Below are 16,846 nucleotides of genomic sequence, written 5' to 3' on the forward strand. Positions count from 1 at the left end.
AATTTTTTTTTTTTTTTTTTTTTTTGGCAGGACTATGCGCTTTCTGGTTGGAACTTGAATAACATGCCAATTCTAGAACAGTCAGTCCTTGCTCACATCAATGCAGATATCTCTGGCATGAAGGTACCTTGGCTGTATGTAGGGATGTGCTTCTCCTCATTTTGCTGGCATATTGAAGATCACTGGAGCTATTCCATCAACTACCTGCATTGGTATGGGCTCTCCTTTGTGCATCTATCTTACACTGCCCTGTTTGCAATTTGTAGTTCTACTTGAAAATGCCTATGCACGCTGATGACATTTTTAACGAAAAAGCTAAATGTGATGAGCAGTCCATATTCTTAGCTGAGCTGAGGCTGATTAAAAGCGAATACAGATACTGTTTTTAAGCATGTCAGTGTTTTTCATTAAGTCATTAAACATTCTTGTGTTGCCAAAAACCCAGTGTCACTGTAAAATAATGCTTTACAGGCTCACATCCTTTCTAACAAAGCTTTTGGTTTTGAACTGATTTACAGTTTGCTGGTTCACTGCTTTATGATTTAAAGTTGGTATACCCCTATGCTGGAAATGGAGGCTGCTGCCTAGTGGCTTACACAGGCATCAGAGCTGACAGTTCAGTAGCAGGATATATGTGTACACAGAAATACTCCTGTTCAAGAGAAGAGAAATTTGAAAGTATTTCTGACTTCCAGAACAATCCTAGAAGTGTTCTGGTGTTCAGCTTTTGTGTTGGAAAAGAATCGTGACAGATGAACTATTTGCATTGCAGTCTTCCCAGTTCATCTGGCTCAGTCACTCATGGTGGATAGAGCAGGAGGGGAAGGAGAGGGAAAACCGTGGGAAGCGCCCCTTCAGAATAGAAAGTTTGTTGTACATCTGGTAAGGATGAGTTGATAGCCTTTAGGCTGTGCTTGCACATTTCTAGAGAAACATGTTTGCTAGCAAGATCTGATCCACAGGCTCAGGAGAGGGATTAATTTTGTTTTGAGTTCAGTTGCTGTCCTCAGCATGCTGTTAGATCAGTATGTGAGGGTTTTGTGTCAGCTGGTGAATTCCAGCAGCCCAGATAGAGAATAGTAATGTACTGGGGTTTACTAGCTGTGTCCTACCGGCAGGTGTCACTGAAGCCTGCAGGAACCACAGAAAATGCTGCACTCTGCCTGTGCCTCATCTAACTTTTGGGATGGTCGGTGACAAGACTATTAATACAGTTAAATAGTGCTATGTAAATGGTTTCAGATATTTTGGCAGACTACTGCTTGTACTTCTTAATAAAATAAAACTAAAAGATAAGCTTCAGCACTATAGATACTAGATCATTATAATTTATTTTGGTTAAGACAGGACTGGAGTAATATGTTCTCAAGTAATTTTCTGTTTAGTTTTGGTCTTGTTAATATCTTTCTTCCCTCGGACTTAACTAATTCATGTTACTAGGCATTTCTTATCTTAAGAGTCTAGTCGACCACTGGTTTTCAGTAATTGGTTATGTATATTAGATGGATTGCTTATATTTCTTTGCACTGTCTGATGTTTTATTCTTTCCACTTCTGCTTAGCTGGTATACTGTTCCATTGGTTTCAGGAATAGGACTGCTCAAGCCTAATTAAGTGAGCAGAGGAGTACCATGATCTCTTTTCTGTTAAACTTTAGCTGTGACGGCCAAGGTTTTGTTTGTTAAACTTACTTTCTTCTTCCTAAAGGAAAATAATTGCCCATTTTATCCCTTTAGAGCGTGGTAAATGACAATTATCTTCCACATCAGGCTTGTCATGGCAATTCTGCTGTTAGGTATGTTGAGAATCGTGTTGTAGCATAATTGATTTTTTTCAGATTAGAATGATACATCCTGAAGAAGACGGTTGTTGATTACGGATGTTTTTGTATCTATATGCAAAATTTTTTGCTTGTGTGGACAGTGGTGCTAGATTTGAGATATACTTTGCAGTTGGGTGGCACTGTTACCTTTCTTTAAGTAATGTGTTTATTACTGTGGTTGTGCTTTGTTAGGGGAGAGCCGAAGACATGGTATGGTGTGCCCTCTCATGCAGCGGAGCAGCTAGAGGATGTGATGAAGGAATTGGCTCCTGAGCTATTTGAATCCCAGCCTGATCTCCTGCATCAGCTGGTCACTATTATGAACCCCAATGTGCTGATGGAACATGGTGTACCAGTGAGTAGCACATGAGCATTTTTTACATAAGTATGCCTGTGCACACTCTTTTTTTCATTCTGTGCCAGACTTGTGCAACAATGGTTTGGCATAACTCCGAAGAATTTCTATAGTGGACATTTACATATTCAATTCATTAGTTATGGGGTGGTTTTTAAAGCTATTTTCTAGAATCTTCTCTATGCTCACCATGAAATTTAAATTATATCAGAAGTGAATGTGCCAAGCTCATTACATAAAATATCTTACAGAAAAAGTGTACATTGTGTGTTACATTTAATTTATAATTTAAAAAAAAATCCCACTGTGCTGTAGCAGCAAGTTTGTCTGTGAAATGTTTTTAATATCTCTTGACAGTAAAATACTTGTCTTATGTTCAGTAGAAGTCTCAGCATTACAAAATGCTTTTTTGACCAAACATAATTGACTGCAGACCTTTAAGCAGCATTCACTATCATTTGCTTTTGTCTTAGGATAAATTGTTTCCCTGGCAAATACCCCAACAAAGCAAACCATAAACTGTTTCCAGAAGCCTTAGCAGTTTGTGGGGTGATGGATTAAATGACAATAGAGAAACATCCCTTTTGGGATTCATATAGAGAATTTTCAACTGTTGGCTTGAATATTCTCCTTTTTTGAGTAAGGCTATAAATTGAAGATTCACATTAAGAAGACAGAACCAATCCTTACCACTTCGGGGGTAGCTGCATTGCCTGTGGTGTTCTATAGGTAAAGAAAGTGGTGTTCAAATGCCTTGTCATTATGTGTATTAAACTCTGTTGCAAGTTTCATATTTTTTCTATTTTTTTTCTTCTATCCTCACTTGTATTAGGTATACAGGACCAATCAGTGCGCTGGCGAGTTTGTTGTGACCTTTCCTCGTGCCTATCACTCTGGATTTAACCAGGGATATAACTTTGCTGAAGCTGTGAACTTCTGCACTGCTGACTGGGTCTGTTCTTTTGTATATGTTTGCTATGTCTCTGCTAGGTCACCTTTGCAAGGAGAGTGTTAGTAATTTTCTTGTCTGAATAGTAGTCTTTAATGCTGCATAATAAGTTTTATATCTATAGTTCCTGGTACAACAGTTGAAGACTGTGAGTTTCCATTACACAAAATAGTTTTGATGAGCACATGGTTTAAGCAGCTTCAAACTGAAACTCTGGCATGTGGTCGTCCTTTTTAAATACTGATCTAACCAAAAAGTGACATCTCACAGTACCTTTAGCTGGTATTTCTGTGATGACTCTTTCTGAATTTGATACAGATTAATGTACGGTCTTCAACAGCTGTTGTCATTTGAGTGGTGGAGGTAGGCATATAACAGTCTCTTGTTCTCCTTTTGTGCCAGCTCATTGCACCTTTAAATCATATTGGTGCTTGTTCTAATAGCCATGCCACAACAGGGTATAGCTTATGTGGATTCTTCAGTAAGTTGTCAGAAGCGTGTCCTATCACTACCCAGGGTTTACAGTTGGAAGTTACGATCTCATCTGTAGTTTATCTGTCTCTAATTTCTTTTTTGTTACCTTCAAATAGGAATTTTAGTTCTTAATCAGAGAATTTTATTCATTCATCAGAGAAATTGTCTGCAGGATTGACAGTGTGTTACTGGTATTCTTTTCTCCTATGCTCATGATATCATCTGTGTATAGCCTCTGAAAAACTGCTAAACTCACACCAGCCATGTGAAATTTCCTTTGCTTATGCAAAATGTAACCAGAAATCTGTATAGTAAATTCATCTAGCATTTTATATTTTTTGCTTTAAAAGGCACAAAATGAGTGATAGCAATTTTGGTTAGCTGGCATCTTGTGTTAAATATCCATGTCCAAGCATAGTAATATCCAGATGGCAACGCATTCACTTTAGCATAGACCAGATGACTTCTTGGTGCCAGTTTCTTTCCACTGGAAGTAAAAAGAGCTTGGGACAACTCTTAACCTTGTGTCTGAAAGTTAAGTGCATAAGGTTATGGCAGATGTCCCCCCCAACATGGATATCCTCTTTGTTCTCATCTGTGATATGATTTAAGGTTGTTGTAATTGGCTCTGTCCCATAAGATACAACTCTCTTAGTCTCAGTCTTTTCCCAGGTTTTGTCAAAGGAAGGAAAGTGGGAGCTAAGAGATCATCTTGAAATGTCTTTTCCCAGAATGATACATGTAATTTTTTTGTAGCTTCCCATTGGACGTCAGTGTGTGAGTCATTACCGAAGGCTAGGACGTCATTGTGTTTTCTCCCATGAAGAGCTGATCTTCAAGATGGCTGCAGACCCAGAGTGCTTGGATGTTGGGCTGGCTGCCATGGTCTGCAAGGAGATGACTCTAATGATAGAGGAAGAGACACGGTTAAGGGAGTCTGTTGTACAGATGGTGAGTAATAAGACAACACTCTTACTTTGCTTGCAAAAATAGTTTTGCTTCCCCCTCCCCCAGCCTGGATTAGAGTTTTTAGCAAGTGTCTGATTTTTTTTTCTTAGGGAGTGTTGATGTCTGAAGAAGAGGTGTTTGAACTGGTTCCAGATGATGAGCGTCAGTGCACTGCTTGCAGAACCACGTGCTTCTTGTCAGCTCTTACGTGTTCCTGTAATCCTGAGCGTCTGGTATGCTTATACCATCCGTCTGATTTATGTCCATGTCCCATGCAGAAGAAGTGTCTAAGGTACACAGGATTTTTTTTCCTTTTTCCACTTTTCTTCCATATCCATTAGTTTGCTGGAGACCAGTGACCAAACACAACATTTGGCCACACTTCTCTCTTCCTTTATTTAAAGAGTATTTTTATCCTCTTTGCTTGTTTCTTGGTTCCAAGGCAACAGGTATTACACATGTTCTGTCTTTCTGGCCTTGTTGTAGCTAGAAAAACTCAATGTAAGCAATACCCTGGCTTTTGTATGGGTGTTAATGGTCTTTCTGTATTTTCCTTCCATATCTCCAGGTACCGATACCCACTAGAAGACCTTCCTTCTTTGCTGTACGGAGTGAAAGTTAGAGCACAGTCTTATGACACTTGGGTCAGTAGAGTTACAGAGGCTCTGTCTGCCAATCTCAACCACAAGAAAGGTCAGACTTCTATCGTTCATAGTAGGATGTCCTGAAGCTCCTACATTTGTTTTGTGTTCTCATTTAATGAGAGAAACACTGTCTATTGTTTAGTGGAAAAAAGAAATGAGCTGATCTGAGAGTGTAATGCAACTCATCATTGTGCATTTCAAATTCAACTAGCCTGTTGGAACCTTGATTGAAGGCTTTGAAGCAGTCTAAAATCTCTTTTGGTTTTGCATACTAATTATTTATTTACTGTTGTTACAGATGTGATTGAGCTGAGAGTAATGTTGGAGGATGCAGAAGACAGGAAATACCCAGAAAACGATCTTTTCCGCAGGCTCAGAGATGCTGTGAAAGAAGCAGAGACCTGTGCTTCAGTAGCACAGCTGCTTCTGAGCAAAAAGCAAAAGCACAGGTAGGACAGGCATTGTTTTCAACAGTTTCCATCTGTCTGTTTTGTGCTTGATTGGACCTGGAAGTGTAAGAACCCTGAGGTCTCACTGCCTACTAATTTCTTTTAGTGTTTCCTGCCCTTAGTGCTGCGACTCATTGAGAGGTAGGGGAGGCAGATACAGTGATACAAAGGGCCAAAAAAGCAGACTTGGTTGGAATGTGTTAAATGTACTGTTTTCAGCTGACTTATGTACTAAAATGTGAAATCCTTCGGAGAAGTTGCGCAGTTGATTGCTGATCAGGTATTTCTCTGTGTGGGAGAGTTGCAGGGAAAGACAACTAGAGGAGAACACATAATGAAAGTGAGTCTTGACATGAATGTTTGTATTTTAGGTACTGTGGCTAAGTACGTAGCTTAAAGCTATGGAAAAAGAATCTGTTAAAACATTGGATTGCAAAGCAAAATGCTTGAAAAGTAGGAAATACCAATTACAGTTGGCGAGGCAAGTGCAGTTGTATCTTCTGGTACAGCACTTCTCAAAAGTATAATTTTGCCAGCTGTTGCCAAGTTACAGAATGTGTTGTGATGCTGGTGGAGTTACTGGAAGATGCAAAGGAAATGTGTCTTGCCAGCGTTGACTGGGACAAAAGGACCGTGGGGAGCAGTGCAGAGAGCAAAAACAGTCCATAGTTTGAGCCAGTCTTTTACTTCTTGGGAAGGACCACAGGAGTCAGTGGTGCATGGCTGAAAAGTAGTGGCTTGCCTCAGTGACTTCTGGCAGTGTTTAGACTCCCTTAGTTGTTTGTGTTGCCTGCCTTCCCTATGGCTGCCTCAGTGTGACTCTGTCCGCTAGCCCTACCTCAGCAATCTGCTGGATGTGTCCCCTTGTTCTGCTGTCATAAGCCTTCAGCAGTGTGTTCTTTATTCTCTCCTATGCATTCTGTGTATTAAATAAAAGTCCCATGGAAAAGAATTTGATCAGGTGACTGTAATTGTTGTACCAGCAGTTGTATGGTAAACTTCTATAGCTTGCATTTCCTGTGAATATAAGATTTGGGTTTGTAGTTGGTTGGGTTTTTTGCATGTATAGTTTTTGTGTAAAAATTATGACCTTTCAAGGAAGGGAGTAAAAAAAGTAAATACCTTGCTAACTATAATACCCAACTTTGCTACACAGAATATAATGCATATCATAATTGCTTGAATTTGAACACTGAAATGTTAGAGTAACACCACAGATCCAATTACAATACATGATATAATTGCAAAGCTATTATAAAATAGAGAAGCATTTTGCTGTATTTGAAGGGGAAAGAAGGCTCTCCTGTTCAGTTTTTATTGTTTGTAGAATCCCATTAGGACAGAGGTATGGTCACTTAGAACTATGGTCTAGCTGAGGGAAGCAATGCTACAGGGGTTGCGTTGCCCTTTTCATAGTGAAGTTTATTTTGGTAGCTCCCAGCTGTTCCTGGTCTGTTGCTGCTTCCTCCTCCTCCTGCTGTTGGAGTGTGTCAGCCTTCTCTCAACAGACTTGCCTTCAGTTAATTATTTGGTGGATTTCCAGGACTATCCCAGGAAACACAAGGGGTAGAAAGATTTGTCAACTTTCAATGGTGTGTGACTGATCTAAAGCTGAAAAGAATTCCATGGGGTAAAAAAAAAAGACTTGTATATACGTCTGAGTGCTGTTGTATGCTAAATAGCAGTATGTTACAAAGTTGAGGTTTGAGAAAGATTTTTAAGATCTCTTTGATGAACAGTGTTAGGAAATTTAAATATAGAGGTCACATTCAACTTCTTTAACATTTATGTTCATATTTAATACATTGAGAAGGATCACAATTACACAAAGATAAGGTTATTAAAAAGGCAAATTGAAAATGAGTCCTCAGAACAATTTGGCAGGGATTAAAGCAGCAATAAACTCATGGTCAAATGTATCAAAAGAAAATCTATCCCTTATGCATCTGATTTATTACATATAATAAACCTGAAAAACAGGTAAGGCGTAGCTGTGAAGGTGTGTCCAGTGTTCCAGTCCTGTATCTTTCCCTGCTGTTGAAAGCTGTGAGTTCCTGTAGGCAGGGATAGTTCTATCTTTTTGTGCAGCATCTTGTGCTGTGGCAGTCCATGGTTGGACTAGGGACAGAACGCCAGTGTGATGTTTCGGAGAGCATGGCCTCCTGCAGTGGTGTCTCTTGGAGTGCCACATCCCATTCACTCTCACACAGGAGTATTGGAGGCACAGGAGGTCCAGTGCAGCCACCACTCCTCCTCACTGCCTGTTGTAGCTAGTCAGAGCCTGCAGTGTTCTTTTTTTTCCCCTCTGAGTTTTAGATAGTGTGTAATTATATTTGGTCATTCATCTAGATTTTACTTTTAAAATCATACTTGAGTCCATAGGTTGAAAGATTGAGTTTTGTTTTCCTTTAATGTTTCTACAGTAATAAAATGTGGCTTCATTAGCAGGGAACAACTCTTCAGTGTTTAAAATCTGTCCTGCTTGTGAAATTGTTGTATCTGTCAGTGATATGTATACCCAGTGTTTAACTTGTGTGGTGTGTCCCTTTCAAGTCTTTCACTGCATTCGTTGGGCTTGTGGTACTTGCTGTGAATTACATTTAATGGAAATGTCTTTGCAGAATACGTCCTACTCAGTAGCAGTCTTTTCCTGTTGCCAGGCCAGTTTCAACATCTGTCTGGCTACAAGAACGCATGCTCTAGAAAATAAGGCTACTTTTCAGAGCTTGTTGCTGCTACATACCTGAGACTTCTTGTCAGAGCCTGTTGTAACAGTCAACTTCTTGAGCTGTCTAAAGCAAGCTTTTCGGGGCTATGTTCTTTTACCTATTTGGAACAAAGCCTAACTGAAAGTCACCTAGACATTCCTACCTCTGAAGAGCAGGGTAAATTCTCTTGAAGATGCTTAGAGAAATTAGTTTAAATTAATTTTCAAGATTTTGGAATTCTTGTGAGGTTTGGTTTTTTTGAGTTCTCAAGTGATGGAAATTTTTTTTTTTTTGTAACTTCTTAGTAATCTTGATACTTTTCTGTCACTGGGAGTAAATCCAGGGGTCATCATCTCTCTCATGTAATACTGTTTAATTATGTCCATTCATATAGCAGACAGAGCCAAGACAGTGGAAGGACACGCACCAAGCTAACTATGGAGGAGCTTAAAGCATTTGTACAGCAGTTGTTTAGCCTGCCCTGTGTTATCAGCCAGGCCCGACAAGTAAAGGTAGGTTTGCATCTGCTCCTTGGATATATCCTAAGTGTCAGGCTTTTTGCTTTGTTCTGTTTTTTTTGTGGTGTTTTTTTTTAAACAGATAATATTGCCTGATGTAAAGGATGAAAGGTGGGTTGTGGGTGGTTTTTTTGTTTGGTTGTGGTGTGGTGGGGTTTTTTTGGGTTTTTTGGTTTTTTTTTAAGAATTGGTCCTGTACTGGAAGAGATGGATTAAATGGGGTGTTTCATTTCTAGCTTCTAATATAAAGCAAGTAGCTGCTTTGCAATGATATCTGTGGCCTCAAGAAAGGAAATAAAATACTCTGGATAGATGTAGCTCAGTGTCTTCTTGCTTTACTGACTAATCTTGCTGTTGCCATTGAAGTTTCGCTGATGACATGTTGCTGTCTGTCCATAATGGAATGGTAACATGATTTACCTGCTCATTTGCAAGCACGCCTCTAAGTGGGCAATGATGGCATTTGTACTTTCATGCTAGTGTAATCATAGCAGCTGAGTACATATGGCTCGATTTGGTAGCCTAAGCATGGATATCTAGTGGCCTGTAAGATACTTTAAAGTGTTCTACCTGGTCCCTGTTGCCATTCTGGAAGAACAGTTTAGCTCTCTTGTGTGGCAGTTGCTGACAGTGGGGTATTGCACATGGCGGTCAGCATTTAGGCACCTGAACAGAAGAATACTTTACTTGACTATGCATATACTTTTTAAGGTGCCTCTTGCAGTGGGCATGGGCAGATGTGGTGATCTTACTGTAGGTAAATCAAGATAAAAGATCCTCCCCACCTGTCACTGTCCAGGTGGCCCAGTTTTATCTCTCTGAACTGGTTACTCTTATTCCAGCATCTTTAATCCTATCTATAGTAGTGGAATTTCCAGTTAAATCCTACCCTTTATATGTTTTGGTAGAAACTTCTGAAGGTTATATTGGTGTGCTTCTTCAGGGGAGAGGGCAAGCAGTACCATGTTGACAATTGTTCAGTAAATGCTTCTCAGCCTCGCTTTCCAGGTTACAGCCCCCTTAATCTGTATGCATGGCCTGCATTTCTTGTCCTTCATATATATCTTTGCACCTGTCTTTGAATGAATCTAGCTTAATAAGTAATCCAGATCATGCTGATTCCCCTGGCTGCTATTATCGTTCATCACTCTGGCAGTCTGTATCATAGCAAGTGTTTTCAGCAGTAATCTTAATTTGTTTCTGTGTCACTGATGATGAAATGTTAAATAGTGTTTCGCCTACTAACCAACTTCTGGAAAACTCCATCAAGAAACAGCCTTAATAAATAAAGATTTTTTTTTTTCACCTTGAGAAATGGTTCTTGAGATGTATGTTAACCGTTCATTAACCCACGTATTCTCCATGGATACAGTTTTAAGAATGTTCTATAGTGCTAGACTGAGGTCCTAAAATTCTAAACATTACTGTATGTTCAGCTACCCCTACATAACCGAACATATAGTAGTCTTGTTTGATAAGGCCTCTTTTCCATAAGTGTTTCCTAGTGTTGCTTTATGCCCTCCTTCATTCATGAATGCTGTATTAACTTTTCCGTGGTAGTTCATTGTTGTTATAATGGAGAGACTTTATGTGGAACTTTCTTCTTGTCTTTGATACTGGTGTGTTGTTGCTGAAAACAGGGGTACCTTCAGAAAACTGTAGAACTCTAGGGTACAGATTTTCCAGGCCAGTTGACTCTATAATCTTTCTCCTTCAAAGATGTTCTTTAATGTGTTTCACAGCAGCTGATAAAGTGGAAAGTATATTATCATCCTCATATGATAGGAAGATTTTACTACACTTCTTTCCAGATACAAACCAGAAATATTTACTAATATTTATTAATGAAATTTTATCATCATCTATTAATAGACCTATAAGGTTGTTCTCAAAGGAGTTCTTTGTTTCTGGTGTATTTAAAACCTTCTTCTAATTAAGACACAATTCATGGTTGACAGAGCTGAGGGCATACAATAAACTCTTTTAACAGTTTTAATTCCTGTCTTTGTCTAAATGTTTTCACTCAGCTAGTCTCTACTCCCCTTCCACAGCCTTAGGAAACTGGTTCTGTTAAAGTACTCTGTATATGTGTATGTTCTTGAAGTTTCAACGTAATCACTAACTAATAAAATAAATATTATCATTTTACTGGTTACAAACCATAGTCTTAGTTTCTGAATGAAGTCAGATAATGATCATTTATGCCTAAGCACTCACTAACTTTCAGCATGGCATTTGAATGCAATTATCCATCATAATGAATTGCAAAATAATTGTTATGTTGGATGATGAGTATTTTCTAACACAAAAGGCATTATAATTATTAAACTGTAATAATTTACTGTTGTCACTGTGAAGCATTCAGCATATGTTCCCTAAATCAAAATCCTTATAATGTGGATCTTGTTCTTTTTTGTAAATGCCTTCTGGTTTCCAGACAGTTGTGAAAAGCAGCACCAGACAAAAAGTGCAGTAAGCTAAGGGTTAGGAAATGCAGGTTTTGCTCCTCATTGTGCCATTGACTTGCTATCAGAAATACTTGTCTTTTTGTAAGAGACTCAGGAGTGAAATCAATTGAGTATACTGGTTGAATGTCCTTGAATGAATCTCCTGCAGAGATCCTTTCCTGTGTGTTTGCTTTCTTTGATTTTTTTTTTTATTGCAGTGCCAAAACATGAGGATGAGGACAACTGCAGCGGTGCAGTTGGATTTCTGTAAAATTTTCTCCTTTCATAAGAGGGTTTTGCATTTTTCATTTCTTTCCTTTTTGAGATAAAACCTAGGTGTGTTTAAGTAGTGGACCTGCTTTAGAAAATAGTAATTTAAACCCTGACCATTTGTTATTTTAATGATCTTTTGGTATTCATGTCGTCATACAACTCTGGCTTGTTCTTCTTCCTCAGCATGTTGTGTTGTGTGTTACCATCATTACTGTAATGCCCCTGACATTAGATTGAAAGGGCCACCTGTTTGCAGAAGTCCCCTTTCCCCCCACTATTTTGAAATTAATGTTGACCGGGCAGTGCTTAATATTCTGTTTTGTTGCAGCTGTAATTAGTTGCAGTTGTACTATTTCAGGTGCAGAGTTTCATCTGCCTAATATGCATAGTGTATGAAGCATTAGGCCAAATTAGTTTAGGTGGTCTGTTATTTATATATGTCTCAGACTCGATGGCTTGTGACAAACTAGCAGGCAGTGTGTGTAGAAGCTCTGACTGGTTATGTGATGATCACATACAAATTTGCAGCTGACTGAACCCTCAGTCAACTTTCCCTTTTGATTCTATGGGTGTTTTTTCCTAATTGATTTGGTACTGTATGTTACTTCAGAATCTGCTCGATGATGTGGAAGAATTTCATGAGCGTGCTCAAGAAGCTATGATGGATGAGATCCCAGACTCTTCCAAGCTGCAGGACTTAATAGACATGGGCTCTGGCCTTTATGTAGAACTTCCTGAACTGCCAAGGCTGAAGCAAGAACTGCAGCAGGCACGGTGGCTGGATGAGGTGAGGTCCACCCTCTTGGATCCCCAGAGAGTCACCCTAGATGTGATGAAGAAGCTGATTGACTCGGGTGTGGGCTTGGCACCACACCATGCTGTGGAGAAAGCCATGGCTGAGCTGCAGGAGCTGCTTACAGTTTCAGAGAGGTGGGAGGAGAAGGCCAAGGTCTGCCTGCAGGCCAGGTGAGTGTTCCTTTGCAAACTATTCTTATAGGTCACGCACTTCAGGGATTCTCAGCCTCTGTTGAGGAGTGTGGTGAAAAGAAGGGACTTTGAAGCTGTAGTACTGTTTTTACCTCCCAGCAGTTTGCTTGCTCAAGAGTTGGATTTGAGGTTGTTGATGAGTTGCAGAAGAGCTGATTCCCTGTCATGTGGTACAGTGTCAGGAGGCTGTGAATTGCCGCTGTCTTTGCTATTCATCCCCCTCAACAAAAAACACTGAGTATGTTGCACGAGACAGCTTCCTCGATGTTAAGGAGTTCTGGCGCTGTGCCCTTTTGAACTTGATTGTGCAAAGCCCATCAGCTTTCTCACCTCTGCTGTTATGTGGTAGCCAGTAGCACCCTCCAAGAGCAGAGCTGTGGCATCCTACACTGCAGTGTAGTGATGAAGTTGCATCACCAGCCTGTCAAATTTATGTCTTTAGTTGACTGGCATTTTGAGAGATGGCTGGAATTGAGGTGTGTTTTTTTTTTTTTTTTTTTTTTTTTTCCTCTAGACCACGCCAAAGTATGATGGCTCTGGAGGGCATCGTGAATGAAGCAAAGAACATCCCTGCTTACCTGCCCAATGTGCTGGCACTGAAGGAAGCCCTGCAGCGGGCTAGAGACTGGACAGCCAAAGTGGAGGCCATTCAGGTAGGGGGATGTGTTCTTTATTCCTAGCCCCTCTACCCACAAAGGTGACCTGAAAGGAAACCTTACCATAGCTGTTAAACGTGCTTACCATAGCTCATGTACTTAAATTTCTTTTTCTTTTTGTGCTGCTGTTTCACCATTGGCTATCCAATTTCTATTTCCCTTCCTTTTATGCATTTCATGGGGGATGTAAAAGCCAGCAAATTCATTATGATACAAATGTAACTCTCAAAGGGCATTACTTGGTACTGAAACTGTTCTGCACTGTCACTGCAAATACCTAGCTGCAGCAGCAGATATTCTGCTCACAGGTCTTCAGTTTTGGAGCTGGCTGTGGAAATGGGGGGGACTTGTTTGTTTTTTCTTCCCCAAATGGTGTAAGGTTTAATGGCACCGATGGCTGAAATTTTCTACCTGAAATAGGTGAAGTTATGACATAGTTAGCTCAGTAGTCCACCTCCTTCTACCCACATAACTTGATCCAGAAGGGACACAGCTTCTGTGATATTTCTAGGTGTTGATCTCTGGACTGCAACTGCTATTCCTGTGTGAGGTATTCGTTGGGAACTGAGGTGAGAATCCCAGTTGATTTCACATCAGCCCCTGTACAACTCTCAGATATTGTAGCTTGCTGTTAAGCAGCTGGCATTTAAGACAACCATCTAGAAATGGTTACTTACTGCATAAGCCAGCTGACCATGTCAGAATGGCTGCTAAAATAAAAACTGTATGAGATGCTTTTAAAACTATTGATAAGATTAAAACCCTGCCCTCCTTTCCTTTCCTGTGGAACTCTATTTTAGTCAGTGACAAAATAGTGTATGGCTTGAAATTAAGCTGGCCACTGATAGAATGGTGGAATTGTTGGCTTAGTAAAATTTCTTCTACCCCAGAATGGGAGCAACTATGCCTACCTGGAGCAACTGGAGAGCTTGTCTGCCAAAGGCCGCCCCATACCAGTACGTCTTGATGCCCTGCCACAGCTGGAGTCGCAGGTAGCTGCAGCACGTGCTTGGAGGGAGCGCACGGGAAGGACCTTCCTGAAGAAGAACTCAAGCTACAGTCTGTTACAGGTGAGCAACAGACACTTCTGAGTCAGCCTTCAGAAACTGATCTTGAAGGCCCTCTGTGGTCTGGAGGGAACAGCTGGTTCAATTACAGAGAATAGAATAGAATAAAAAACTTCAGCTGTTCTCAAGTAAAAAGAATGAAAAAGGCAAAAAGTCTATGTTTGGCTATTTGTCTTTTATGTATAGACAACCTCAGCTCTTACTTCAGAAGAAACAGATTAAAACTCCTTTTTGGGAGGCAAAGAAAAGGATTTCTCTTTTTGTATAGTTGTAGAAACGTAGGCCTGAAATGGACATGGAAGCTGTCTTTTGATTAATGTTTTAACTTGTTCCACTGCTTAAATTCTAAGAAAATAGATTAGATATTTTATAAGCTTTTTAACTATAAGAAAAATTGTCAGCTACTGTTTAATCTCACTTCAATGAATGTAGTCACTGTCTTTGTTTTAATAAATATTGTTCGTGTGTTTGAAGATTCATCATGTCTTCTTGACAGGCTTCCCTTTTCTAGGGAAAACAATTCCAGCTCTTTCAACACTTTCTTGTAGGCTGTATTTTTCATACTCTTATCTTGTTGCTATTCTCTGCGGTTTGTCTTCACTTTTAGCGTGATGTCCAAAACCAGACAGAATCCTCTTGCTGTGGCTTCCCTAGTGCCATGTGAAGTGCAGTAATTACATCTTGTGTCTCAAAGGGGATACTGCTGTTTAATGTTTCCCAATGGGATCTGCCCCTACTGCAACAACATCACACTGATTTCTGTTCAGTTTGTGTTGCACTCTAGGTCCAAATTTTTTTCTTCTGCCTAACTATAGTTATTTAATATGTTCTGGTTTTGCATTTGACTGTTTCCCTAAGTGTAGCAATTTGAACTTTCTTATATTGAATTTAATTTGCTGTATTTAAATAGGCCTTCCAACTAATCAGAATTACTTAACATTTAATTCTTGTCCTTAAATGTGCTTTGCAGCTTCTCATGTTTGATGTTAAAAGGCTTATTGCATATTTTTTAGTTTTGTTTCAACCACCAAGTTGCTGATGTAAGTATGAAATCATGGCAGATCATTAAGAATTGCAATTGATGAAGGCGCGTGAAGTGAATGTTAAACTACTGAAATCTGTGTACAGTATTTCAGTTAGTTTATATGTATGATAGCTTAATCTGAACAGATTTTGTAATTTAATGAAACACAGTGGCTTTCAAGTGGACCTGCCACATCACTGTGATGCTGATTGCATTCAAATTCCACATGCATGAAATATTTGTATCCTTTTCTGTTTATTTCTCCCCTTCCTCGCATTAATTGGCAGATACCAAATGTGTTAGATTGCTGAGGGGTTTTTTCCTCTCTGGGGACTCTGTTGTAATTGCTTTATTAGATGTTCTCATATGTGTCCCTGGGATCATAACACTGTAGATTAGAACTTTTTTCTGTTATTGGCATCCTTGGCTCTGACAATGTAAGTTTTCTTGGCGGTTACAGGTTCTGAGCCCTCGGACCGATATCGGTGTTTATGGGAGCAGTAAGAATAGGCGGAAGAGGGCAAAGGAGTTGATGGAGAAGGAGAAGGAGAAAGATCTCGACTTGGAATCCCTAAGTGAACTGGAGGATGGGCTGGAGGAGGCCAGGGACACTGCAGCTGTGGTAAGGAGCAATGGAAGGTAGTGTCTCCTGCTATGTGGGTTTCATTTGTCTCTAATCTGTGTAGAAGTCTTACGGAAGAACCGATAAATTAATCTCACTGAAATGAACATCTCATAATATGATGTTTGACACAAGAATATAGTTCAGCTTTAATTGCAGTGAAAGTAGAGGGAAGCACAGTTCACAGCATAAGTGCTGGTATTTAATATGTATTGGGCTATGTGTAAGACTTAAATGCTCTTGGGTTAATATCTGTGGCTGCTCATCTAATATTATTAACATTTACTGAAATCTCATGAAAATAATGTGGAATGAGGCACAGCTGTAACTTAAACAGTACCAAGACATACTTGGTTAGGTCTATTTTGAGGGCAGCTTGTCAGTGCTTGATCATAGAAACTGGGCTGGGGGGAATATTATACTTGATTCTTCCTTATTGGGAGGATATTGATGCAGCTTATCAGAAGAAGTTTCTGTCATGTGGCTGCCCTTTCTTTGGTAAGAAAAAAAAAATAGATCCAGGCTCATTAGTGTGACTTATACATGGTCTGTTTTACTTTAGTGTGCTTCATTATAGTTACTTGAATGGAGACACTGAGGAAATGCAAGTTGCTTCAGGAAGATATGTGGTCACTCAGATGCTCCTGGTGCTGAGTCAATATTGAAACAATGCTCAGCTTCGTTGTCTTGGTAGACAGATGGATGGGACTGATTCTGACTTCTTTCCTGGAGTCAAAACCTGGACTTCTGGTGCCCTTATGACAGATTTAATGATGAACTTCAGAAACTTTGTTGTTATGGAGAAGGTTATCTAAAGCTTATCTAGAATCTGTCAGAAGGACTCGAAGTAATGAGTAATTGAACAGAAGGTATTTTAGCTAGTTTTAATTAGATCACACAATTC

General features: G+C 39.7%; 1 protein-coding gene across 1 annotated transcript in view; it reads left to right on the forward strand.

Moving 5' to 3' along the window:
• The window catches only part of KDM5A (lysine demethylase 5A), a 60,938-nt gene that overhangs the window by 19,517 nt on the left and 24,575 nt on the right, over positions 1-16,846 (forward strand). The window contains exons 10-21 of the mRNA XM_009642713.2: positions 31-212; positions 2,014-2,176; positions 3,009-3,128; positions 4,356-4,550; positions 4,658-4,839; positions 5,116-5,240; positions 5,490-5,640; positions 8,743-8,860; positions 12,197-12,552; positions 13,088-13,226; positions 14,120-14,299; positions 15,781-15,942. Of these exons, the coding sequence (XP_009641008.1) occupies positions 31-212; positions 2,014-2,176; positions 3,009-3,128; positions 4,356-4,550; positions 4,658-4,839; positions 5,116-5,240; positions 5,490-5,640; positions 8,743-8,860; positions 12,197-12,552; positions 13,088-13,226; positions 14,120-14,299; positions 15,781-15,942 (2,073 nt within the window). The remainder of the gene's footprint in view (positions 1-30; positions 213-2,013; positions 2,177-3,008; positions 3,129-4,355; positions 4,551-4,657; positions 4,840-5,115; positions 5,241-5,489; positions 5,641-8,742; positions 8,861-12,196; positions 12,553-13,087; positions 13,227-14,119; positions 14,300-15,780; positions 15,943-16,846) is intronic.

Source organism: Egretta garzetta, unplaced genomic scaffold (assembly GCF_000687185.1).
Source record: "Egretta garzetta isolate BGI_Z169 unplaced genomic scaffold, ASM68718v1 scaffold427, whole genome shotgun sequence".
In the NCBI taxonomy this organism is placed as follows: Eukaryota; Metazoa; Chordata; class Aves; order Pelecaniformes; family Ardeidae; genus Egretta; species Egretta garzetta.